This window comes from Nothoprocta perdicaria, unplaced genomic scaffold (genome assembly GCF_003342845.1).
Source record: "Nothoprocta perdicaria isolate Ctin4 unplaced genomic scaffold, notPer1 scaffold_26, whole genome shotgun sequence".
Classification (NCBI taxonomy): Eukaryota; Metazoa; Chordata; class Aves; order Tinamiformes; family Tinamidae; genus Nothoprocta; species Nothoprocta perdicaria.
In genome coordinates this window covers 517592-543505 of record NW_020455488.1, presented here as the reverse complement: position 1 = coordinate 543505, position 25914 = coordinate 517592, and the positions used below count along the sequence as shown (strand labels likewise).

At 47.5% G+C, this 25914-nt stretch overlaps 1 protein-coding gene across 2 annotated transcripts in view; it reads right to left on the bottom strand.

Moving 5' to 3' along the window:
• ST8SIA2 (ST8 alpha-N-acetyl-neuraminide alpha-2,8-sialyltransferase 2) overlaps positions 1-25907 on the bottom strand; it is a 29427-nt gene extending 3520 nt beyond the window's left edge. Inside the window, exons 1-5 of one of the 2 annotated variants that reach the window (XM_026040542.1) lie at positions 25810-25907; positions 11213-11275; positions 9207-9335; positions 8371-8628; positions 6961-7254 (exon numbers count right to left, since the gene is read on the bottom strand). In XM_026040542.1, coding sequence (XP_025896327.1) covers positions 6961-7254; positions 8371-8628; positions 9207-9335; positions 11213-11275; positions 25810-25907 — 842 coding nt within the window. The remainder of the gene's footprint in view (positions 1-6960; positions 7255-8370; positions 8629-9206; positions 9336-11212; positions 11276-25809) is intronic. The other variant, XM_026040543.1, reaches the window with a different exon arrangement.
• Between the last annotated feature and the right edge of the window lie 7 nt (positions 25908-25914).

The following is a 25914-nucleotide window of genomic DNA, read 5'->3' as shown; positions in this document are numbered from 1 at the left end:
ACTTCACAGCTCAGAAGCAGCTTTTAAATACAACAGCAGACATGAGGGGGAAAATGATCTGACCTCTCCGAGTCTCAAACTACTTCATTCAGGATGGTGATGCCTCCAGCTGAAGCTTTGAGAGGTGGTGGCAAGAGGTGGTGCCTCTTTCAGGTGCATCAGCACAGACTACACCCTGTGAAGGCCAAACTATAACTCGGTCCATATGACAATGCTCACCATTTGTTTCCTGCAAGCCGAAGGTTGAAAATCCCCAAATGAGGTCTGCAAAATGTTTAAGAACTAGTTTGTCATGGAAGTGCAGGATTTACACAGGAGCAACTCCCTCATTTCTCCTACTATCAGCCAACTTAGGAACAGCACCGGGAATGTGGCCACTGTCTGATTCAGGAGAGAACAGCTGGACATGGAAATAAAACCTAATTAATTCTGTAAATCCAAATGAGGTTGCCTGGGTGCACATGGGATGCTGTGTCAACAGYGTACCTTTAATATGTGAGGTCCGGGATTTTAATTAGGAGGAAAGATAATCTTGAAGCAGGCAGTAATTATTTTTCACATTGGCTACACCAATCATCATAACTATTAACTGCAACATTGTATAGAAAGAGACAGCAATTAAAACATAGGCCCAAAGAGCAGTCCTAAAACTTGATAGGTCTCTTCTCAGAGGCACTCTCCAAAAGGGTGGACACTTCCTTCACAAACCAGTCTTCTGTCACTTCTATAATAAAGCCTCAGGGGTGTAGGTAGCCTACAGAGATGTTGGATGCATAAGCAGGATGCAGCAATGAACAGAAACTGTGATAGTCTCAAGCAAAAATTGTCTAAAGCAGTACTTGCTTAGGGTCAAGACCGCATTTTCCATCTGTACCTATCATACCATCAAGACTATCATTTGTAAGGAAGCAGCATGGATGCTTCCCAGTATTGCTTTAACTAGTCCTTGAAGGTAGCCAAGGATGATGGATTCAAGAAGAGCAGCTTGAAGAGTCTTAGGCTACTGCCTAAGTGGTGTGGTTTGTCCTTACAGGGTACATATCTGACCCTTACAGAGCAAGCATCAAAAGAGATTTAAACAGTGATCACAGGCCAGTGAAGGTTTCACAGTGAGATTTCCCCCATATTCCCTCCAAAACAGAGAAAAATATAACTGTTTCAGGATACTGCGACAACTACAACACAACCAATTTTCCACATCAATTTTTTTTTTTTTTTTTTTTTTTTTTTTTTTTTTGTCACAGCACATCACTGCCTGATGTGCCTAAAATCCTAAGGTAATTCATACCCTCCTACTAAGGGTTAAACTTCAGGCAAAATTAACAGAAAATCCATTGCACTAATGAAATGAATACAAGAAACACAGGTCAATGAAGAAAGCAAGATTCAGCAGCATCAGCTATGTTATTTAGTCATTAAAAATTAGAATAGCTGAAATAATGCAACTTCAGGGCCTTTTAAAGCAGCTTATTCATACAAGTGTGATATCAACACAAGCTGTTCTGGAGGTGCTAGACCTCAACTGGCAGAAGGATGTTATCAGTCTGTCACATGCACCCTACTCCTATCAATACTCCTGGAAAACACAGCTGCAAGGAATGAGGTTGGAGTCTCCTGAAGGCCTTTCAGATCCACGTTGGCATGTGGGGACGGACCTTGTCCTGTTACCTGCATAGTGCCCCACACAGGCTAGCTGCCATATCTCTATAGACATGAGACACTGGCACACAGGGAGCAACCAGTTATCCACCTGCCTAGCTTCTGCTGATCCTGCTCTATTTTCCTCCATTATCTTCAAGAAAAGGATGGAGTGCCATGCATCAGATCTATAACAGGCCTGATCTACTCGAGTCCCCATTAAAATCCCTGCAAATTCCAACTCCAAAAGCTGTACCTGGGTTTCAAAACTGGCCCTGATCTCCAGGTGGAACAAAACCCACACAAGATCTATAACTAGGCATGGTTCATAAATGAAGAGCTTGAGATGTAATGCCTGGCTTGAGTCTTGTTTAAATAAGCTGTCACAAATGAATCGATGTTGAGGAACTAAAGATTGGTCATAGATGGGTAATTCCCTCCTTATCCAGACCTTGAGGTCTGCACTATCCTTTGAAATACATCTGGTATTCAATACAAGCAAAGTAAATATTTTCCAAACTAAAAGAAAGGGAAAGCAACAGGGAAGAGACTGACTCTATTTCTTTCTCCTCTTGCTATTTCTCTGCTCTTATTTTATAAAGAGGCTAAATCTTCCTTCCAATTAACTGGAACAAACTGTCTGGATTGGTAATTAAGCATCTTCAGTGTGCAAATACCATGGCTGCACACAGCACACACAGTAATCTCCAGCCAGAAGTAACACCCCAAACGCTGGAGGAGATCTCACAGCCCAAGCTGACTCTGTCCCTAGGTGCTGAGGGAGCAAACACGAGCTGGAAGAGGGTAGGACGGGCTTTGGAACAGCAGAGAAGCAGCTTCAGTCTGTAGGTGGGAGAACTCAGGGACATATTGCAGGTACAGATGTCCACTTTCTGCCCTTCTGGTCTCCACTTCCAAGAGCATCTGCAAGCACAGAGCACACAGGGCTGCCACGGACCTGTGGTTCAGTTGGGCATCAGGACACCACTGCACTAGCCCAGCTACAAACTCCGAGCACGGCGACTGCCGTCACAGAGCGCGCACAAACTGTCACTGCTATTGGGATGTAAAACCTAATAGGAGACCTAGCCAAGGAGCTGTAAGATTTATTGATTTATTTTTTAAAGCAGGTCTTAATAAAGTCTTATGGGATTAGAATTTGTTCCTGCCAAGAGATCCTTGTGATGGACATAGCAAAAAAATACTGGACTAGATTATACAAGGAACAGAAATGTGTTCATGAATTCTCTGCAAGGAGTGATATCCAAACCTCCAGACAATTTTCCCCTGCTTCCCCTTGCTGTTTTATGTTGTTCCTCTAACAAAAGCTGGTTGGCGATGGGGATTACAAGGCTTTCCGGCAGCAGTAACAGATGAGTTATAAAGGTTTGCTTGCTTTCCAGCCACGGAGACAAACACTCGCTTCCACTTCCCACTTACCAGACAAATTGTTCAGGAGATGTTTTATAGACTCACTCAGAAGTGAGTCACACACTCCAGAAACGCGCAGCCCTAGCGCTGTGCCCGAAAGCTGGCCCCATCCCCAATCAGAGCCTTTCCCCATCCGCTCGAGGCCGTGATTCCACTTCAAGGCTTTCACAGTTTCCTTCTGAGCTGCTCTATCACCACATTAGCAGCCCTCTCCCCTCCTGGCAGAGAGGCAGTGGAGCCGGTGAGTGTAACTGCATAAAAAGAACATCTGTCCTACTCCACACATTAGCCAGTCATCAACACTAGGGCTACCAGCAAATGTTTAAAGCCTCCTCATAGTTCACAAGGTGATGTCTCAAATGATGTTGGGAAGGACAACAGAGACAAATCCTTTTTGCTTATTGTAGCAATGCATACTCTACAAGTGCCCCGAACGCCCTGCAAATTAGAGGAAGAAGTGTTCAATTGCCACTGAAACAGAGCCTGCTCTAGGTGAAAAGCAGACCTCTTCACCAGTGCAGCATAATAGATGCAGCAGTTCAGAGAGACAAGAATTCAAGAATGCATTTCACCAGAACTGAAGGAAGTAGCAAAAAGGCACCGCTTTTGTAGCTGAATTGAGGTTGGCTAAGATAACCTCAGTCTTTGTAGAAAATGCTTCTTCTTAAATAACTAAAACATATGAAAGTGTGTTGGTTGTAAGACTTCTTTGTTTCTTTGTGATTTACAAGTCAACTTGGGATAGATTATAAATCAAGAGTAGTTTTATCCAAGAGAGGACCGTAAGGGACAACTTTGCAACTACAGAAACTGTAAACAGAAGGATTTTCAGTGAGTGTTTCTGCATTATTTATTGCTACATGCCACAAAACATTCATTTCACAACTCTCAGACCCATCACCAGCTCAAAGACCTGCTGCAAATTGGCATGTCACACAGAGAGGGAGAGAGAAGGAAGTTGCTAGAGCCTAAACCCCTGTAACAGCAGGGAGTTCATTACACAAAAACACCTGGATAATCCTAGGAGCTAGAGCGAACCACAGAAGACAATTCCTGTCAGTTTGGCCAGAGGAAAAAAATCCTTCCTCACCACAAACTACATCCCATGAATTACCCTGAGCTCATGGTCAAGGCAAACCCATCGGTACTCCCTATCCAGTATCAAGAGCACTTACCCTGCTCAAACTGTGGCCAGTTCATCAGCTATTTGGCACTGTGATATCAGATACTTCACATCAGCACTGTGAAACCCATCCCAGAATCCAAACCTAAGGAAGCTCCACCAGGTAAGGGGTTAACATCAAATGCAGCCTTCTCCTACAGCAGAGCTCTTTGCTCCTCAGCCCTGCAGGACCTTTCTGCACCCTCTTTAGCTGGGTCACGGCAACCAGGGCAGACTTTTGAACTGCTGCTATTAGCTCAGGCTATCTGAGGGTGCTGCAGTGTTTTAATTAAAATAATCATTAATCAGTAGGCATCCTTGTTCTCCTGCTACCAAGCTGATAAGCATGAGAGAGGGAGCAGGACAGCTCAGGTCAGGCAGTAGCTTCCTTGGCTTGCAGGGCAACTCCTGATGAGGATTGGGGCTGGTTTTAGTGGCTGTAATTGAATTAACACTGCTCAGCACCAGCTGCTTGCTCTCTGCTCTTACACTGCTCTGCTCAGAGAAGCCATGGCTCTCTTTTGCTACTCCACTGGCCCCAAGGCACAGCAACTAGCCCAAGGAACATGATCAAAGGCCTCTGCTGTGGCTCAGACCAGGCACTTGGAGCCTGTCACCAGCATGGGTCAGTGTCTGACCATGTGGCAGCACCCTGGACACCCACCAACATGGGCTAGTTTTGCTCATATGCTGGCCTGATGGCTTCGCCCTGGGCCCYAGAAGCCTTCCAGAAGCACAAGCAAGAGACTTGTTCTTTACATATGAAGCCATGGGACCCTACATGAACACGCACAAAAGGAAGACACAAAGGGTCAGTGCACATCACCCTATGCAGGGGGAGACAACACTGAAGTGCCAAGAGCCCCATGGACAGACAGCATCACCAGCTGGTGACCACCCTGCAGGAGCCACACAAGGCAGCAACCCTGTACCAGCTGGTCTCCACTGAGGGTGGAGGAGCCTCTGTGTGCCTTCTTTTCATGCCAAAGACTCACCTGGACTGCARTGTTGCTCACACTCCTTCCAGCAATACAAGAAAGCCAGGATGGTATCACAAATTAGAGGTTAAGCTCTACTACTGAGCTGGTAGAGGAGGAGTCCTCTTCTTCCTCGGTAAAAAGAGTGTCCTGCCCTGCCAAACTCTCTGCAAAGCTTTCTGCAGGAAGTTTTTTGGCACTCTAAATTGTTGCCAGCACAGGATTAGCAGCCTGTTGATTTAAAGGGCTTATTACAAGAGCTTAATTCTATTGTGACAGATGAAAGTAAGTCAATTACAGCTAGAAATAGATCAGAATTTAGGTTATATTTTTCCTTCTTTGTAAAGGAAGGAAAGTTGTGGGATCTGTTCCTTCCTTCTTTATCTCCAAGCCAGCGTGCTCCCTAATACACCATACTGGCCCAGGGAGCCCTCAAACACAAGGTGAGGGGACAGATCTCGTCACACGTTACTGTTCTGCCTGGGATTCACCTCCATCCCTCCCAGCCTGCTCAGGGGGCTGCCAACAGACCCRCACTTCACGTAGCTCCCCCTTCCCCTTGCTCCCTTGGGAAACAGCCCAAAAGGCATTATGAGGATCTGCCCTGTGCCCATCCCCTGCACCAACAGGTAGCCAGGGGTGGAACAGAGCAACACGTAGCTTGGGTCAGTCCCTGAGAAAAGCTCCAGCCAGGAGGTGCACAAGGGAAAGAAATCCTCAAAGTAACCAAGAAACATTAAGGTTAAGGCTCAGGAGTGGCAATATCACACCCTGAATGAATTCCCAACCCAGGAGTGAGCAACAGGGTCTAGACAAGATCAGAGGAGAAAACTATGGCTACAAAGAGGCTGCTGCTTAACCATCTCCAAGATAAATCTGTCTACTCCTGCACACCAATCCCCTAATTACCTAATTAATTATGACTTACTCCCCAGAGATACAAGTAGGAGACTACCTCATCCCAATTCCATGCACATCAAAGCACCACTGCTACAGCTCTTGTTCTTTTGTAATTTCTCTAATATCCTCCTCTCTGTCCCATTGCACATGGGCTTTCCACACACCTAGCCTAGCAATGGAAAGCAGAAATGTAGTTGCTTCCCCTCCCAGTAAATCCACTTACCACACCTGAACCTATTTACCTGACCAGAGCCTGAGTACACCTGTGGGTCCCCTCCCTGCTGGGCCCCTCGTTTAAGATTAGCGGTGTAATTAGCACTCTGGTAGCACATGGGCTGTGAGCCAACACTCCTGGGTGTGCTGGGTATAGCTGCTGAGCTCTCTGGGTTGCAAAGACCTTGCTGATGTGGGAAGCTGTGTGAGACCCATGTGCGTTACTCAAGCACACGGTGACAAGCTTTGTCACTAGTTCAGCTAACCAGCACACACACAGGTTTCTCCAAGGAAAGCCTCAACCGGAGGTCTGGCAGTTGTGCTGGTCTGAAATCCAGGCTTACAGCCAGTAAACCATCGATAGACTTAAGGGCTGGGAAAGTTAGTGAAAGGTTTACTGGCTTGCTATATTTCATGGCTAAAAGACCTTATGCTGAAAGGACAGAGCTCRCAAGATAGTGCAAGACAGTCTCCAGCTCTCATGTAGGGACCAGCCTTTGCCCATGGAGTCTTCCCCACAGGCTGCAGAAAGCAGCAGGTTGTGGCATTTGCCTCCAGCACAACCCACTGGCTCTGTTGCTCAAGAAGCTTGTGAAATTTGTGAACTCCTGGCTACGAGCACACCAGCAAYGCTCTCACCCTCGGACAGCGTGCAGCAGGCGCAGCGAGGGGTAGGCAGTCCTGACATTGATGTGGTGCTTCAGGATGAGCTCGTTCACCCACTCCACGCGTTCCTTGCCGCCCTTGGCCATGAAGGCTGGGATCCAGAGGATGCTGCCGTTGAGGCTGTGGAGGCGCTGCAGCAGCTTCTCTCGCCACGTCTCRTTCACCAGGTCCTCGAAGGCCCGCTGGATGACCGAAGGGTTCATGGTCACCAGGTCTGTCTTGGTGCCCACGTCCTGCGAGTATTCCTGCACAGGGGCCAGATTGCACCTGCAAGGCGACACRCTGAATAGCCCTTTAAAGAGAACTTCAGAGAGGGCAATAACAAACATTAGGGGTGTTTGATGCCAAAAGCTGGGGCTGGGGAAAGGACACCGACACCTTCACATAGTCACAGAGCATCCCCAGCCCAGGCAGCAGCCGGGAGAGATCTCTGCCACATTCCCCCATGGTTCTCTGCAGCCCTTGGTAACTATATATGGACTTAATATAAGGTCCTCTTTCCTCAATATGCCAGCATATGCACATGTATATCTCTGAAGTAGCACTTTTAAAGTGTGTAATTTTGGTATGGAGTGAGTGGGTTTATTTGGATCTATATCTCTGCTGGTGCAGAGTTAAAAAATAACCCCTCGCAACAAGCCTCCCATGTTTGCTGATATGAAATGACTTTTCCAAACAAGGAAAGGTTTTTTCCACTCATGGGGGGCAAAAACAGCAGAGATGGTGGCACCAGCAGCAGTAATGATACCAGCAGGAGGGGGGTACCTTTACCAGCCCTGCTGAAAAGACTGCCCAGAGCAAACCTCCTTCAGGTAGATGAAGCATCAAGTGGAGGGTCAGCTAGCACTGCTATACATGGCTAGAGAGAAGTCCCTCAAAACCCCACTCCCACTCGGAGGTACACCAGGTAGTTTTTTCCCTGGGACTTTGCTGCCTAACTTGAAGACAYGACTTTGCCAGAATTGCAAGAAGCTACTTCTTCCTTTCCTGGCTTTTGTTACACTTAGTGATATATATTGTAAGGGAACTGTCCCTGCAGGGCTGGACGGAGCTCCCAGTGGCCAGGCAGGCTGGGTTTGACCAGAGGGCAGGGGTCCCTCGAGCCCCTTCCCTGGCAACTGCAGCGTGCCSAGGAGCAGGGCAGGCGTTCGGGGCAGCATCGGCTGAAGCGATCGCAGTGTTGGGTGCAGCACAGCACCRAGTGCCCGCGTGCTGTGGGGCTCCCGATGCTCCCGCGGATGCAGAGGGGATGTGGGGAAGAGCCGAGCTTGTGCCCATCGAGAGGAAAGTATGTGGACAAACACAGGATGTGCTTGGAAAGGACCTTTGCAAGGATGTGTGCACCTGCAAGAGCCCTCGGAGGTGGCCACGGGTGGCCCTTACCGTATGACGAAGCTGTGCGCATCGATCTCGGGGCCGCAGCCGCTGCGCAGCAGGACCCCCGAGTTGCCCACGATGGCACAGGTCGGGAACTGCTTGCCCTTCAGGGGCGACGTGCGGGGCAGCAGCTCGTAGAGGTTCTGGGAGACGTTCATGGTGCTGTCCCTGTCAAAGACATAGTGGATGACGTCCCCGGGCTTCAGCGTCCCCTTCAGCACTGAAATGTCCTTCTCTGCATCCAGGAACTTCAAGATCTGTTTCCTAAGGACAGGAGTGAAAACAGCCCCTTCAGGTCAGGTTCAGAGATAACTCATGACATGAGATGAACTCTTGCCTCCCACCCTTCCCTGCTCTCCAGCCTGGCGGCTGATTGCAAAGCAGACCAAAGCCCAGGAATGGCCTCTGGGAGCCTATTCCCTGCAGGAATAACGTGCAAATCCCCCCTCCCAAGGCAGCCTGCTAAAACACCTCCATCTTAACGCCCACCTCTTCCTCACCATCCCTCTCCAGGACAGGCTGGTCTCTGTAGGCCAGCAAGGGTCACCGTTTCACCCCCATGCAGGCAGTTCCTGTCCTCCCACCAGACAAACCAGCACCAACCCCACTTGGCCTGGAAATGGGGTGCTCAAGTGCTCCATGTTTTTTTGCCAGTCCAAGGCCAGCTGGTTCGGCTGGGAATTCATTTCCAAGTGACCGCTTACAGCTATGAAGTCCAGCTGAGCGGGTGATAAACTTTTTATTTCTTTCCGGACTTCTTTAGATGATGTACAGAGGCAATTTGCCAGCTTGCACCGGAGAGGACCAAATCTGTCTCCTGTCCTAYAGGTAATTACCAGTACCTGATCTTCAAAGCAAGTGTCTGGTTGTGGCTCCATTTGGATGAGGCTGGTTTAATGTTGTGCTTAATGCTTTCATTACTTCTGTCAACAACAGCTGGAGACGAAGAATCATTTATTACTACTTCAGCTCTACAGAAAGGAAAGACAGAGACAGGATCTGTGAGCATCCCAATGGCATTTCTAATCACTCTGTCTTTGGCTGCTGGAACCCAAACTTCTTCAGAAAAGCAAAATTGCACTTATTACCTAAGCAAGGAGAGAAAGCCTATTCATATTCCGCTACACTTAAACACATACAAATCCTTAAATACCTGCTCTCCTCCACAAACACAGACTTACAGTCAGACACAGGTTTACATAAAACATAGTCTTAAATACCAAGACGGGGAAATGCACGCATGCAAGAACACAGGCAGGCTCCACAAGGAGATATTTGCACGTGCACACTTGCAAGCAAAACACCACTAAGCCCCACAGAGACTCAATTTCACCCACAACTTTTATACACAGGCAGCAGCTGCCACCCTCATGGTCCCATCCACACATCCAAAAAATCCCTTGACTTCACCCAAAGGAAAAAGGAATTCAGCCTCAGGGTGTTCTCTGTGATATTGGATCCCATCTACCAGCACCTCAGAGTGAACAGCAGTGGATTGTCATTCCTCTAAGTTTTTTTTTTTTTTTTCCCCTTTAGAAGGACAGAATTTTGTTTGGGAACTAGGCACAGAAAGACACCGTTGTGCTGCAGTTTGCTGCTGATCACTGGGAGATCCCAGGTTGTAATCCCTGTGCTAGGAAGCAAATAAGCGCCAGCACTTCAGTGCAATTTACATCAAATGGCATAAATTAAGGGAGCCTCTGAATATTTGATTTCAGCCAGGCGCCCTCCAAAGAGAATAACCAAGCATCTCATCAGGAAGCAGCACGTGTGTCTGCAGCCCCCAAAAACCTTCACACTTCAGAGCGCTCTGAAAAATACAGCCAGAGCAGCTGCTGACAGCTAAAGGGAATCTCCCTCCGTGGAGCAAAGGGCCTTTTCCACCTGGAGAACAGTTCGTAAATATATGGATTTATAAGCAGCACGTAAACCCCTAGAGGGGACAGAAGGAGAAGCGGTTGCCAAGGATCAACAGGCAGACGGGGACAGTTCCTGGTGTGACTCCATGGCCAKGCAGGCTGCGTGCTGTGGGATGGCACTTTGGGACTCAGGCTGTGTAATGGTTTAGAAAGGAAAGGGAATGTGTTTGTAAGTGCCAGCTGCCAGCGTCCTCATGTGGGTTCATATGCACAAAATGCTAATGCGCCTTCTCCAGCGGCTGCCAGTGGAGGCTGTTACCAGTCTTGCATTTTGCCATTTAATCTGGTGTCCTGCAAAGCTGCAAAGGTTTCAAAAATCCCAAAGGAAACCAGGTAAATAAACCTTGCGAGTAAGTATGATTTTTTTTGGCTTTTGCCCATGACTTTTTCTGTGTTTTAACCTCATCACAGAATGGCATCACCTTTCTTGTGAATGGTGTCACTAAACTCTGAAATTGTGTCGCTTTGCTATCTCAGAATGACGTGAAATCACTGTAAAAATAACACAGACGGATGCCAAATGGAGCTGTGATGCCACGAAACTACTCTGCAATGGAGCAATGTCACTGAACTGAGTTATGATCAAACTGAACGAAGTTCTGATGTCCAAGAAAGCTGTTTCTSTTCTAGCAGCACATAGTAAAACTAGAAAAATGGCAACTCTATCACTGACTTATTTTCACAATAAGTAASTCTCTGTTCCCCATTCTCTCAATCACAGCAACTTGCAGATCTTTGGTTATTTGCAAATGATTATTGCACTGAGCTGGGGGAAGAAGGGGGAGAAACGATTAAGAAAATGCAAAGCAGAAGTGAAAAGAAACAGATACATTTGCTAAATAAGAACAGCACTATCCACCGAAGAGGAGAAGCAGATTAATAGCTGCCTTACAGCAAAAACAAATGAACACAAAATCTAATTTACAAACCTATTAGATTTGCTATGTAAGCTGTTCACAGCTGATCTGATTGTACCTCTGCCTCCAGAACTCCTGCAAGACAAAGGAAATGCATTATTTATCAACCCAGCTCCTCTTTGCAGAGCATTGTTCACCAGTCAAAAGATCCAGCTCTGATGAGCTCCAAACGTGGATATGGCTGGGCCAGCCGCTCCACCTCAGCTAAGCTGGAGATGTCCCGATGCTTGGGAAGGGCTTTTCATACCCTTCATTAGTGGGACCCTACCATGACCGTGAAATCATCCCAGCAAAAAGCCCCTAAGCAGCCCAATTAATAATAGCTGCGCTCTCTAACCAGCCATCACAGGCATCTGGTCCCAGGCGTCAATGCAGCGTGCAGTCTACAGGTTATGCATTAACGCATTAAACACATTTCTGCCTTAAAAAAAAAAAAAAAAATCGGGTGGTAGCAGGATGTAGAAGAGCTCCCTCCTCAATCTCTAGTTTGCCAAGGGACTTTTCCTGTCTCTCTCAATTGCAGAATGAGCTAAATGATCTGGCTAGGTTTCCTGCCACTGTCTTTAGCTTGGTCTTTCAGCTGAGACCGACCAAAATCTTCATTTTTACCCCAAACATGCCACCTGCCTCCTGGGTGACATTCAGAGACCTTGTCCTTGTAGCACCCCTTCTCCCAGCTCCCAGGAACTCAGTCCAGGCCTAATTCCRGTCCCCACAGAGCCTAAGAACCCTTTCAGAAACCAGTGCCACTCGTATGACTTGCCAATTCTGTTAAAAGGAAAACAAATGCAAGTATTGATCTAGGTGTTTGTTGCTTTAGCCTTTTGTTTTCAAAAGGGGAAAAAGAATTGCAGAGAATTAGTCTCCCAGTTTCTGGAGATGTTCAGAGGGAGCTGGGCTCCTAATTGGACACATTTTAACAGCCAGCCCTCGCATTGCTCTGTTTTATTGCCTCCATTGCACAGATACCCGAGCGAACATGCTCATCAAGTGAAATGAATTCTTTTTCAGCAGAAATATTGTTATCTGGGTATATATACTTTAATGGAAATGTATCTCAGGGGCCTGTTTTTCTACCAGTCCTGAAATATCATCCCAAAGGCATGAGCTATAAACAAAAAGAAATAAGAGTGAATGGACATTTGGTACCATCAAAAAAAAAGTATATATATGCTCAGACATGGGCAATGTGATGCAAATTCCAGTTAGTCTGAGCTGAGCCCTCAGTACTACATGACATCAAACCCCTTGGAAATGCTGCTCTGGGCCCTGTAATGTTCCTCCTGTTCTTGCCTCCTCTGGGAGACCATCTACTGYCAGGTTAGAGAGGTTTCTTCTCCGTAGGTGTCTTCATTCCTGTACCAAACCTAAAAGTCATTGTGTTGCTTCATTTTTTTGGTGTATCAAGGGAACAGCAGGACGAGCTTATTCCTAAAACCTGCTGGCATTGAACAAGCCTCTGCTGCACTGGGGTTGGCTGCAGGCTGTGGGAGCCGGCTCGATTGGTGTGCAAACCATGCAATCCTCTCAAAAACATCTCCTCTGAAGAAGCCTTCCAAATGGGATTCACACTCCTTCACAYGCTGCAAGACAGATAGGGACTGGATTAAGGGCTTAGAAACAGAAATGACACTCCTTGAATAAGAGCTGGTTCACTGTCTCTGTGAAAGGGGAGTCACAGAAATTACGAAGTGGAGAAGACCCGTTCGGGCCCACCTCATCCATGTTGTGTGACCATAGCAGGGCTGATCCTAGACATCACAACGTATTATTCAAATGTATTTATCCAGTCTAGCCCCAGGCGACAGGTCTGTGCATGTCTCTTCGTGAAATTCAGGCTGGTTTCAGGGGCTCAGGATGCTSGATGTGATGATGTCCAGCTGCTGTTCAGAGCAGATCCCTCAGTGCGCTCSGTTTCTGGAGGCTATGGAGAAAGGAGGCAAGCAAGCTGCCTGGATGCCCTGCTGGCAGGAAGCACAGCCAAGCCGCGCATCAAGGGGCATCTTTTTTGTTCCACTGCAAAACCCCCAAATTTTTCAAAATACCGTAAAGCAAATGGAGCAGGATGCGCTTGCATGGTGGCACTGAGCTCGCTTGTTTGCTATTCTCCCAAACAAGGCATGAGACATTTCCAGTGACAAAGTGGGACTTGATTCCACTTTGCAGGCACTCAAAGCACCTCTGCAGCAAGAGGATTAAAAATGTCAGACAGATCAACATTTCTTTTCATGCCCTCTCCCTCCATGAGCTACATGAAGATGCCTCTGCAGGGAATAGCCCAGATGCTTCAGGACAGAGTGGCTAGTGATGGGCAGGAGTGTGAACCACAGCCTGGTGTTCAGAGACTTCTCACTGCTTTAACTCATTCACAYACACATTGCATCAATATTCATAAGCTTTCCTTGAAGGGGTAGATCCAACACTCACAAATGTGAGGGAAAAGCAAACCTGGCCAGCACCGAGCCCCTGTAGGGTGGCCACAGAGATCCTCTCCCACCAACATTTGCCCCCAGCTTGGTGGTGTCTCCAATGAAGGTCAAAAAGGGCCCACACAAGGTATTAAAGCAAACATTTATCCACTTACAGCTTCAAGGCTGTCTTCCCTCCCTCCTGCACGGTCCTGCTGACCTGGTAGACTCTGATGAGTTGACACTGCTCATGACCACCGCTGCAGACCAGCATCTGGCACAGAGGATGAAGATGCTCTCGGAAGGTATCTGAGATGCTAGCATGGCAACTGCTATCTGTGCCAAGCCTGTCTCTCCATATTCTTTCTCAGCCTGTCTCTGAGTCACAGATATCTCCTGTAGCTGGGACGTGAGACTTGCCTAAAGGTCTCAGATGGTCTAGMGAATCCTGAAACGCTCTTGTGACATCCTAGCCATTGGCCTTGGCCCTTTCTGTCCCACACTTCACTTTTTGGACACGTCTCTCAAAATCTCCCTGTGTAAGTCAAAAGCAGTATGTACAGTAAATATAATATTTGGGGTATACTGCCCTGCCAGGCAACACCTTGCTCAGCCTGCAGTGGGTACCAGGCAGGCAAATCTGTAGTTTTGCCATGCTCAGTATTTTCCAAAGACTGCAATACTCGTAAGTACCAACACAGGCAAAAAAATACCCCCTTCCACCTCCTTTCCATTGCCTCAGAAGAGAAAAGCATTAAGAAATGAAAGGCACTAATTAAGAGGAAAAGTTAAAAAATAAAAGTGTCAGCCCATTTGACTTTACCTCTGCTGACCTACAGTTGCAAATCTCTTGACATTAAAAGGCAAAGACCAACCTTGATTAAAATTGCACAGATAGGCATTGATTTTGAAAAGCTTCCTAGTGCTACATGATGTTTAGATTGAATTGCCTTATTAATCTAGGTGTTATCAGTCTGATTGTATAGCCAGACCCACAAAGTGCCAAGCTGCTCCCTAATCTCATTATTTACAAAACACACTTCTTTCGATTTCTGTTGGGATGTTTTCCAGTGATAAGTCACATTTATATCTGCTAATGCAATATTGCTGTTTTTTGCCAGCCTTTCTTATTTTCGCTTTGAGATTTTCAGCATGAATTTGGGCTATCTAAGATATTATATAGGTGAAAAAAATCCTGTACTCAGATGTAAAATAGCACTGATTCAGACACAGAAAAGGAAGAAAAACTATCTTCTGGTCTAGATCCAAATTCTCTTGGTTGAATAATTTATGACAAATCAGTTATGTGGAGACTTTTTCATTCACCCACAGTGAATAAGCTGTTTAGGAGTTTTCATCCCTTCTTCATTGTTACCCACTTCTTAAATGATTCTCTTAATTATTGCTAGGTACAGCTCGGTCTTGCTTTGAGCAGTTTTGACACATGAAATCAAAGCTGCTTTGACTGAACAAGTAGGTCACACAGCCTCTTTGGGCGAGGGGAACTCTGAGAGCAGGTTTTACACATCCATATTCTCCTGATTACAAATTCAGAATGTGTTTTCCATGGATATATTACAATATCCACATCCACTGCCTGCTTCTCCCAAGCATTTGTGGCAGAGAATACACGAGGGAAGCAGGCACAAGAAGCACGAGGGTTACAAATAAGCTAGCTGAAAATTTCAACTGTATTTGAGAGCCCAGCTTGTCTCATATCATTTGTAGAGCCCGTTTTGGGCAGAATAAAACCCCTGCTGGAGACAGCCTGCCTGACCTTGGGCAAGTTATGTTACCCAGGCCCTCCTCTTCTCCCTCCTCTACTCCATAAAATAGAGATAATAACAGCGACACAATCCATTGAGGGATTGTTAAACAAAATTTATCCATTTGGATTCCTCAGAAAGAGAGTTCAGAGTGCCACAATTTTATCTGAGGAGTTCAAATGATTAACACCTACTAATTAAGTTTCACAACGTTCTTGTGAGGCAAGTACATTTTATTATCCTTGTTTTATGGCCGAGGCAGTGAGGGTTAAGTGGCTTAGCCCGTCACACCAAAACTGACAGGCTCACAAGCCTGTCAGCGGATAGGAGGATAGGAGCTGGCAGTGTTGGCTTGAAACAGAGGTATCMCTGTGAGGATGCTGCACACTTGCTGAGGTGCGAGAGTGCAATGTACAACGGGGGGAAATGATCTGAAAAGGTCTCACTGGCTGGGAAACACATATAGCCATTGACCTCCYGGAACAGTTGCAGCATGTACCCATAAAACAGTCTATTGATAAAAAAAAAAATCAGCTATGTTTATTTTACTTTTAAAAWGTTGTGCTCAAAAGCAAAGTTTGCTTTTTAAGATGTTGCGCTGATGTTGTGCTCAAGAACAAAGTGAATGCTTTCTACCTGAAGAGCAGAAAAGCCAGACACCAGGCCTGGCCAGGGACTACTCTCCCAAAACGCCAGTGTTCTCAAGGCAGCAGCTGTCTCTGAGACAGGTGYGTACGCAGGGGGAGGCAGGAACGCAGAGCACGGTGTGTTTGCAGTCATCCTTCTGAAGGACGATGCTTTACGGCAAGATAGACCTACTCACTGCAACTAAATGAATTTTAGGGAAAGCRATGAGCTGCCCAGTCACCTAAAATGAAATTCAGATAATCCCCTTCCTCTGCAACCTGATACACATTTTTTGCTCCTGCTTACGCTTACCATGATATATAATCCCACGTGCATTCATCATCCTAAGATGTAGCTTGCAAAGTCAGGAGCTAGTCCGCACCTGCATGCTGCCTTATTATGGATGCACCGACCACACTATTAAGCGACCGCCTTCATTTTGCTGACTAAGATCAGTGTAGTCATTAAACTAAGCCACAGGGCTCCTTTAGTCCTCAAAGAGGCCTCTAAGGTCAGGATTCATGGAGGCCAGCGCTGTGAAATTTGGATCAGGACACAGGTGTCAATCCTACCTCTTCTCTGAAATTCAAGGTTTATGCTGACACATGCAGAATGGTTATACAGGGTAGCAAACCCCAATTCAGTGCTTTTGAAGGAAATTGTCACATTTTCAGTTTCTCTGTGAAAGGGAAATTGCTTCCAAGTGCTACTATTCTAAGCAGCCCTTTAGGAAGGAGAAGTAAATGGGCTCTAGCAGCCCAAAGGGACCAGGAACTGAGCCCCAAAAGTTTAAAATTGGGATTCCCTAAGGACCATAGCTTGGCTTTCCATCTGTACATTGGGATCTCACTGGAAAGATGGGATCCTGGCTCAATGAACAGCAAGTGACCTTGCAGGCTTCTCATAGACACAAGAAGTTTGTGTCAAAGTCCATCTGTAGCCATAAARTGATCTAATACCACAGAAGAAACAAAATCTAAGAGAAAATACAGCGGTGGCATTATTTCTAACCATCCCTATCCTTGGGGCTTTGGCTAGTTTGATTAAAGAGTGAGGAAGCAGCACCACATCACATGCTGAATGCTAATGCTCTCTTCCCGCTCCAAAGCACGTATGCCATGCAGGACCCAGGCTGGGGACAACCGAGGAGGATGAGGGGCAGAGCAGCAGAAGCAGCGAGGCTGGCAGTCAGCACCCTTATTAGCCACACAAGTACTCGGCCAACTCGCAAAAGAAAAGCAAAAGCCAAAGATGGGACAGGAGTGATGGGAGCAAAGAGATTTTTTTGGCCCTGGAGGTCAGATACTTGCATGTGGCACCACATGCCCTTCCTAACACCTTCCTAACACAGTGCTCAGATTCAGTCACCTGCTCACCTTTCYGTATCCCATTTCATAAAACACCGGGAGGAGCCAGGACATTTGACATTTGTAGATTATTCCCTGTGACATTTCAACAGTTGCTTCTAAGGCTTTTCATCATGGGCATAAAAGAAGTTGCTATTAAGAAAGGYGCTGGCCATTGGGCCAACTCGAGCTCTCCTGGCAAGCAAGATTCTCTCTTCAGGGATTAATTTGGAAGGGATTTTTAAAGCATTTTTCTGCTAGGATCAAGGATCCTACAGTACACACTGATGAGACATTTGAAATCTCACTTTGATGTGTTTAAAATCTCACTTGTTCGTATTGTCACAGCTTGGCAGCCTGGGTGTCAAAAACTTCCTAAATATCAGGTACTATTTTTAGAGGTCCAAGTTTCATTCTTCCTGCCAAGCCATACAACCAAATTTTGGAGACTGTGAGTTCCTCAGAAATTGCCTTGCCCATGCTGTGAACTTAGTGCAGCTTCAGGAGCACCAGGCACAGGGGCAGCTCTTGCACAGCCAAGCTGGGGCTGGGCCTTTGCACCCAAACCCTGGGAAACCTGGTGTAAAAGTGCTAGCTGGTGGCCTCCCTGTTGTTCACAGCAGCTGCTGCTGCCCGTGACAGAGAAACATGGATCTGTCAGTCAGATCCATGTTTCTCACAAATCAACCTCACTAATTCAGTTGCTTCCTCCTCTGCCTTGGATTTCTATGGTGTTGCAAACACATGTGATAGAGAGTGATAGCGAGCGTACGTGGAGGACACAGACATCAAAGTGTGCAAAGCAGAGGTGCCTGTTTCTTATTAGGGCATAAGCTAATGAGGCTGCAATGCTCACGTGACAAAACCATTGAAGAATTAGCATGACATTCACCGCTCCAAAGTCGCAAGGACAAGGAGGGAATGAGAGACAATCCTGCAACAGCCTGTCCTGAGGACGCAGCTTTGGGATCACTTCGCATTGGGGTTGCAAGAGCACCACAATAAAACYCCTGGTCCTACCTTGAAATGCTGCTCTGAAGAGTCTGTAAGAGGCAGGAGAGCCCTCAGTGCAGCCTCGGTTACAGCTGTCTGAGACSGTCCCTAATCACCTTCTGGAGAACTATTCCCAGGACTCCCACTCTGTTCCCAAGCTATCACACTCCTTCTCTGAGCCAGCTGGAGACCAGGAAAGAGTCATTCGAACCTGTAAGATGTCAGGTCTCACGTCTAGACACGTTCACCACAACGTCAGCAGAGCCTGACTTCATACCCCGTGATGCTCTTATTTTGTCACTGATAAAAACCACTTGTGCTTGCAGGGGTGAAATCTCTCACACACTTTACCTCTCTGCATCCTATGTACAGAAGCTTTTTCTTTCCTTTGTATCAGGTCTACCTTTAGAGCTTTATTCCTGGTATCCTTTACTTTTTTTTTTTTTTTTTAAATGATGTTAATGAAATATCCATCACAGGTATGCATCAAGAGAAGCAAATATTATGTCCAAAAAGTGGCAGGTAGACAAGGTCACCTTCTCACCTTGCATGMTCTCGCCTGCCTTTCCTACTGCTTTGCATGCCTCCTTGGAACACCTAGGATCTCATGTGCTTTCTTCTTCCATTATCCGCACAAATGCTGAAGACCTCCCAAGGCGGCGACATCCTCCTGGTACAATTCATTTACACAGGCACCCTCAGAGTGACATCGAGTGGTGGCCAAAAGAGCACTGGAAATGACTATTAAAGATCTGCACCACGCAGCCAGCAGTTGACATCCATCCAAACTATCTACCAGCCATCAGAGGCCATTACCAGGAACAGCATTGCTCCAGGACCTTCACAGGGACTAAGTCTTCCACACCCAGATGACATTGAAAAGCCAGTTGTTGTTTCATAGCCTGGCCTGCTCTCTTCTCCTCTGGCTCATAAAGCTACACCGTGGAAATCCAAGCAGCAGGGAGGAGAAGTTTAATTACGAACCGAGCAGCTGCTGGTTGACAGTTGAGGGTGCTTCTGGGTGTTTGAAAAGGTGCTGGAAATGCCTTACGACAGTGATGAACCTTAGCAAGGAAACATCTCCCCTGTTGCAGCTGCCTGCTGAGAATTGAATTATATTCCTGAGGATGAAGGTGAAGCCTTGGGTGCAGGGTGACAGGTGGCAGCGGAATAACTGTCCATTGATTTGGRGAAGCCAGACATAAGGGCACTACTGGGAGCCTGCCACGATGCTGCTCGACCGAGGCCTTRAGAGAGCACTTCAAAACTGCGTGGTGACTGCAACAATATGTGCTTTTAAAGGCAGTCCTGCCTGTGGATAGCGGTGGATTGTGAGGGACAGTGTGCTCTGCATGCAGATGGCCAGCTTGGTGGGGTTTTTTTCTTGATGCTCCCAGTGGATTTCTATATGCAATAACAAGGAATTTATTTGCAGTAACAACAAGCTGGAGCGCAGCGCTTAAATTTGGAAGGAGCCAACCCAGCAAGCGAGCGAGTGAGCGGCTCGATGAATCAAACACTGCAGAAACARAACGGGCCGTAGCACGACCCACAAAGTTTGTGGGAGGCAGCTGCATAATGCCCTGCTCAAGGTGAGCTGGAGGCATTGCTGCCTTGTAGCAGCACACTTCTCCCACCCTCCACAGCAGACATCGGGCCGCTCTGCTGTGGTTTTTGCTGAGGGATACCTGAAAATCTGTTCCCATCATTAATTTACTGGGCCTGGGAACTCCCTTGTTTCCAGAGGCAACTGGGGAAGGAAACAGGGAAATGGCAAAATAATCACTTTCTAATAGTGCGATTTGGGCTTATTTCTTCTTGCTGAGGGTGACCCAGGCCCAGAGAAAGCGAATGGAGGAGGCAATTAGAGGCAGCCTGTCTTTGAAGTAACTTTAATATAAGAGTGCTTGTATATGTGCTTGTGTAGTGCTGGTCACAGGACTGAAGAAAAAAGAAGCAACCAGAGGAAAAAAGCACATAAAAAATCTGCAACCTGGAAGCTCAGGAAAAGAGAGGGGAGTTCCTGTTGAATTATTTCCCAGATGATCAAAGGGACATTGGCATTCAGGTAGGCAAACGCATACCGATGCGCCAGTACAATAACCACGGGCACTATCTACCCTGGAGATACAGGCATGCAAGCAGAGAACGCAAGGCAAAGCTGCACAGGACAGTGCAAGGCAAAGCTGCACACTTTGTCCAGGACAGGCCAGCAAGGCTYGTGCTCAGGAGCTGGACCTGCTGTGTCACTGCTGGCCAGAGCCCTGGCTTTGCTCTCTCCTGCAACGTGCGGCACTGGTTGGGTTGTGTGAGCACATCACCGCTAATGACCATGGTGCTTAACCTGGCTGTTAGCTGCTCAACAAGCCTTCGCTAAATGAACCAACAGTTGCAACCCTGTTCTCTGCACAGAGAAAAAGGTTTCGCTTGCCTTCCAAATCTAAAGGGCGAGTTTGCAGGGCTAGAGCTGGGAATCACGTAGCCTGTTTGGGCAAGAGGGAAACTTGCAGTGCTCATCAGAGRGGCTTTTCTTCTCTTCATTGCTCCAGTCTCAACTAGCTGCGCCTTTGGCAGTTGTGCCTCAAAGCAGTGCTAGCTGCTTAAGGTGTAGGATCCACAGTGCATCCTTCTACCAAAGGGCTGCCATCATTCTCCTTGGCAAGCTCAGAAATTCCCRTCCTTGGAGTCTTGCAAGGTGCTGGCCAGCAGAACCGGACTGACAATCAAGTTGTCATCACCTATGCCTCACATCCCCTAAACAAACCTGAATTTTGTTTTGTTCCACTGGATTGCTCAGGGATCTGCTAGTGCTTTTCATCCTTCTGCTCCCAACCTTCCCGCTAGACACTGCTTCCTCACAGGGCCCCCTGTTTCTGCAGTTTCCATAGAGTTCAGCTCAAAATGAAGGAGAGTCTTCCCCTTCATTTTACTCCAGGCAGGAGCACAGGGTTTTCTCTATCTTTCTCAGTGGCAGCCATACATGTATTCCTATCTAAGCAGGTTAGCAGGAGAGGGGGCTCTTCTGAGCCAAAGGGAGGAAGGAGAGCTGCTTAGGGCTCCTTGAGTTCAAGTTAATGTCAGAAGACTTGCAAGTAGAACCTCCAAATATTTTATCTCTATTGGTACTCCCAACATCAGTCTTATTTTCCAGCCTAAAGCAGCATAGGGTTTTTGTTAGATGCCTGCTATACCCAAGGAGTACAAAGATGCTTACATTGAGAATTATATGATGTTTGTGACCTTCTGTTGACCAGAGAGGTGTTATACCTCCAGATCAATCTGGATAATAGTTGGTTGATAAGAACCTGCAAGCGTAGGAACTTGTGTTTAGAAGGCCTAAGATTCGCCACAGGTCAGGCATAGTCAGACACAATCTGAAAGATCTGAGGATGGACCAGGAGTTACAACTTCAGTGCACTACTGGCCACTCCGAGCAGGCAAACTTAAGTCACCACAAATGACACAACAGCTCCTGGGGGCACTCCTGAGACTTTGAAAGGCGGGTATTAGAAAAGGATGAGGAAAAAGCCGCAATTGATCACAAGCTTCCAGGCTGGACAGCAATACTTGATGCTCAGGTTCCTCACTTAATTCAACATAATTCCTTTTGTAAGGCAGATGGAAAGGCATGCAGTCTGAACTAGCATTTAGGCCAACCATTACCAAGTGTCATCTTCCTAAGATGGCTCACTCATCAATTTGAGAAGTCATCTGGTGCCAGTGGGTCACCAGCTCCCTCTACAGACCATCAGGACAAAGAGGGACCCCTGAAGAAGATGCATAACAGGAGATGCATAACAGAAGAGTTCCTTTAAACTTCCATCAAGAAACAGATKATTTTTGTTTTTCCCTCCTCATTGCTGGCAATAATTATTCCACTGGACACCAAGTCCTTTGCCTTAACCGGTGGCAAGAGGTCTGTCCCACTCTCCCACCCTGAGCTGGATCAGGAAACAGCTGCAATTGTATTAGCTTCCCGCAAGACAGATACGTGCGTCCTTTGTCTCCCTGGATGGAAACAAAGGACTTGAGACAGTTTGTAAAAAGGGAGGTACCTCTGGGCTGCGGAAAGGGTTCAGCATCCTGGATCCAGGTGCATGTTGCAAAACAAAGTGCCAGCAAAGTGCCAGTGACATTTGAAGTGTCAATACTTCCCAAAGCAGCACACGAGGCAGCAGACTTGCTTACCCACTGACATCCCAGAATGGGATGCTTTACACTCTGGGGGGAGCACATGGATAACTTACATATTTAATGACAGGGACAGAGCAGAATGAAGACTCACATACAGATGGGGCTGCAAAGCCAGAGGAACAAGCTACTGAGGGGAACAGCTTTGGAAATGGGAAAATGCTGAATTYGCATTGCTACCCTGACATCTGTCATTTAACCTCTTTGTTTCATCGTCTCCCATTCCCTGCAAGACAAGGAATAACAATATCTGGAACAGCAAGGAGGGATTGCTTAAGAAAAGCATCTTTCTTGGAAAAACCTCGTCAGGCAGAGCAGCAATAGCTGCCCTCTCTCCTAGCTCTCTACCTGTGATGCTGAGAACTTAGTGTCCGAGGAAACAGCATTTTCTTTTGTCATTTTGCTAGTAATATATTCTCTACTTCATCCTCAATGAACATTTTGTTCCTTCTTTCCGAGATTTCTCAATATTTGGAGGTGAGAGCAATATGCTCCCCCTTGCTCCTATCCGTATGAGGCATAKTCTTCCAAAGCCAATCCAGATTGCAGGCAGGGGGCAGGGCATGTGTAAAAGTGGGCAAGCTGTTCTCTCCTCCCAATAATTAGGGAGTGCTTCAATGCCAAGGAGAAAGAAGAAAAGAGTTGCACCTGCTTGCAGCTCCCAGTGCCCGTCGGTGGCGTGRGGCTGCCAGAGGACACCCGGCTGGCTCAGCTCTTGCTTGTCATTTTGGGCTGAGCTGCCTGGGGAGAAGGTGAAGGGTTTGTGGTGATGGGGGAGAGCTGGGGAAGACACCAAGCAACACCACCCTTCAGCCAAGCGTTCCCTTGAATCTTTACCTAGGTTTCCTGCTTGCAAAATACACTGCTGTCACGTATAGCTTTTAGCTCTGAAAGTTGAAAAGCCTTTAGTGTTCCCTAAACTGCTGTAGATGTAGACTCGGGCACCCAGCTTTTCTACACTGCCCCAACAATAAGCTTTGATCACTGCTGGAAGCAGCACACGGGGATGAGGTCCTTGCTGTGCTAGACTCCTACCCAAAGGATTTAGGCTGTACRATGGACAGAATTTGCCCTCTTGCTGCTTTTGGCAATGGGCTATTCCAGAGAATACGGACAAACAGCGGTGAAGAGGAGCAGGGGCTGAGAGAACAAGGCAAGAGAAAGGGCCGGTTTGTCCTATTTAATAGCGATATCTTAATATAGCAGGGTCACACTTTGGCTCTGTGCATCCCTGTATCAGAATGACAGCTGACGCAGTAGCTTATCTATGAACAACTGCCCTGGGACTAACACATAACGTACCAGAGGGCATCACGCCGCAGGAGATATCGTTTGCTATCTGGGATACTGAACGGGTTTATCCCAGGAGGTTCTCGTCTCTGCAAAGCACCTGATGCACTGCAATTTCCAAGATGTGATAATATAACAGACTACTTGCTTTTTCTACAGAACTCACTTGACCCTTTTGCTGTTTCTGTCTCTGAACTGTTTGGCAGTACTTCTTTGGAGGAACTACAGCCACAAACTCAGATGCCAGGACTTGGAGATAAGCAGTCAGCAAAACAACCGATTTCCATACAGTATATAGAAAAGAAGAGAAGAAGGAACACTGGGAATCCCTAATGAACTTGGGTGAAAAACAGGACAAGGGAGTAGCAAAATGAAATAGATTGCAAGGTCACAGCAAGTTTTAACAGAGGTCTAGCAGGTAGATGAGGGGTAAAAGAATAGAAGCAGGAAAATAGGATGGAAGTAAGGAGATGGGAGCAGTTTGTGTAGGAGGAGGGATTTTTCAGAAGCATTTCACTTCCTTATTATATAGAAAGTGCCAGCTCAAAACAGAGCAACAACTGATCTAGTGAAGTAACCTTATCGGCCGAGACTGGATGTTTCAAAAGGAGGTTACTTGTTCTGAAACAAGGACTTTTAAGCATTTCTTGCCTGTGACACCCAACATAATGCAACACCAAAGCAGCCACAAATATCAGCACATTTAATTAATAATTTCAGGCAAGTAGTAGGTTTTTGTTTTGATGCAACACAGTGGGCAAACCCATCTGYTCCCACACAGAAAGACCTTGTACCATTTTAGCATTAGTGCAAGTGCGCCTCACGTTACTACAATTACTCGACTTGTTTTCCCACTCGCTGTTGCAGTGAGTTTCCCAGGTTAATGCACACCCTGTTCTCCGTGTTTATTCCACTCACCCCTTATATTGCCAGACAGTCCACAAGCATAGGGCTTACAGGACAAAATAGGGGTTGCCCCCACTCCCCTCCACAGCTCTAGGGCTTTTTGTGCCCCTGCCATACAAAGCACCGTGGGTGGGCACCACCCCAGTGGTAAATCGGGCTGGGGCAACCGTGGAGCCCCTGGTCCATGCCAGGAAACACGGCTCTGTCTCAGCCTGGGAACAGCTGGGCAGGCTGAGCCCTTGCATCCTGCCTGCAGTTTTCCCAGCTTCATTGTCCCTACCCAAACTGATACCTGCTCCACCAACGCTGCCCCAGTGGTGCCTTTTCCCTTGCGTGCAGGCAAGTCCCTGTCCTGCCATGCCCACCAACAGCTCCCTGTCCCATCTCTCCCACTCCATGCATCGTTCTTGCTCCAGCACCTCTACAGCCTGGTCCCAGCTCCACCACACCCATCCGGGCCAGCACTGTCATCCCGTCTCCCCTGAGCTGCACCTCCACCACCATCCCCAGCCAGCTGCTGGTGCAAATATCCCACTTATGGACAGGTTCCTACTCCATCAGTCTGGCAGCACCTGAGCACTCCTTGCTCTCCAGACCTGTATCTGCTTCAACACCTTTGAATGCACCGATACCCCGTCGAGCATCTCTACCTGGACCAGCACCTGCTCTAGTATCAAAACCTGCACCACTTCCCAGTCGAGCATCCCTAGGCGGGCTGCTTCCTGCTCCAGCATCCTACTCGATCAGTACCTTGATACTCAACTGGGACTGGTACCAGAGCTTGCTCTAGCACTGCTGCTGAGACCGGTGCCTCAACGGGACCGGTACCGGCACCGACACCTGCCCCGGCGCCGCAGCCGGGACGAGCGCGGCTGCCCCGGCTCGGCACCGTCCCCCGACCCGCGGCGGCGCCGGCTCCTTCCCACTTCGGCGCGGCAAGAAACCGGGAGAGCCGGAGACAAAGAAACTCTCCGGAGCTGCCCCCTCCTCTCTTTCTTTCTTTCTTCCTTTCTTCCTTYCTCCCTTCCTTCCTTCCCCCCGCGCCGCCGCCCCTGCCCCCGCGCCGGGCCGGCCGCTTTTACCCGCTCTCCTCCTCGATCTCGGAGATGTCGGCGAAGATGAGGAAGGCGACGAGCAGCGTGAGCAGCGCGAGCGTCCAGCCGCGGCACGGCAGCGGCATGGCTCCC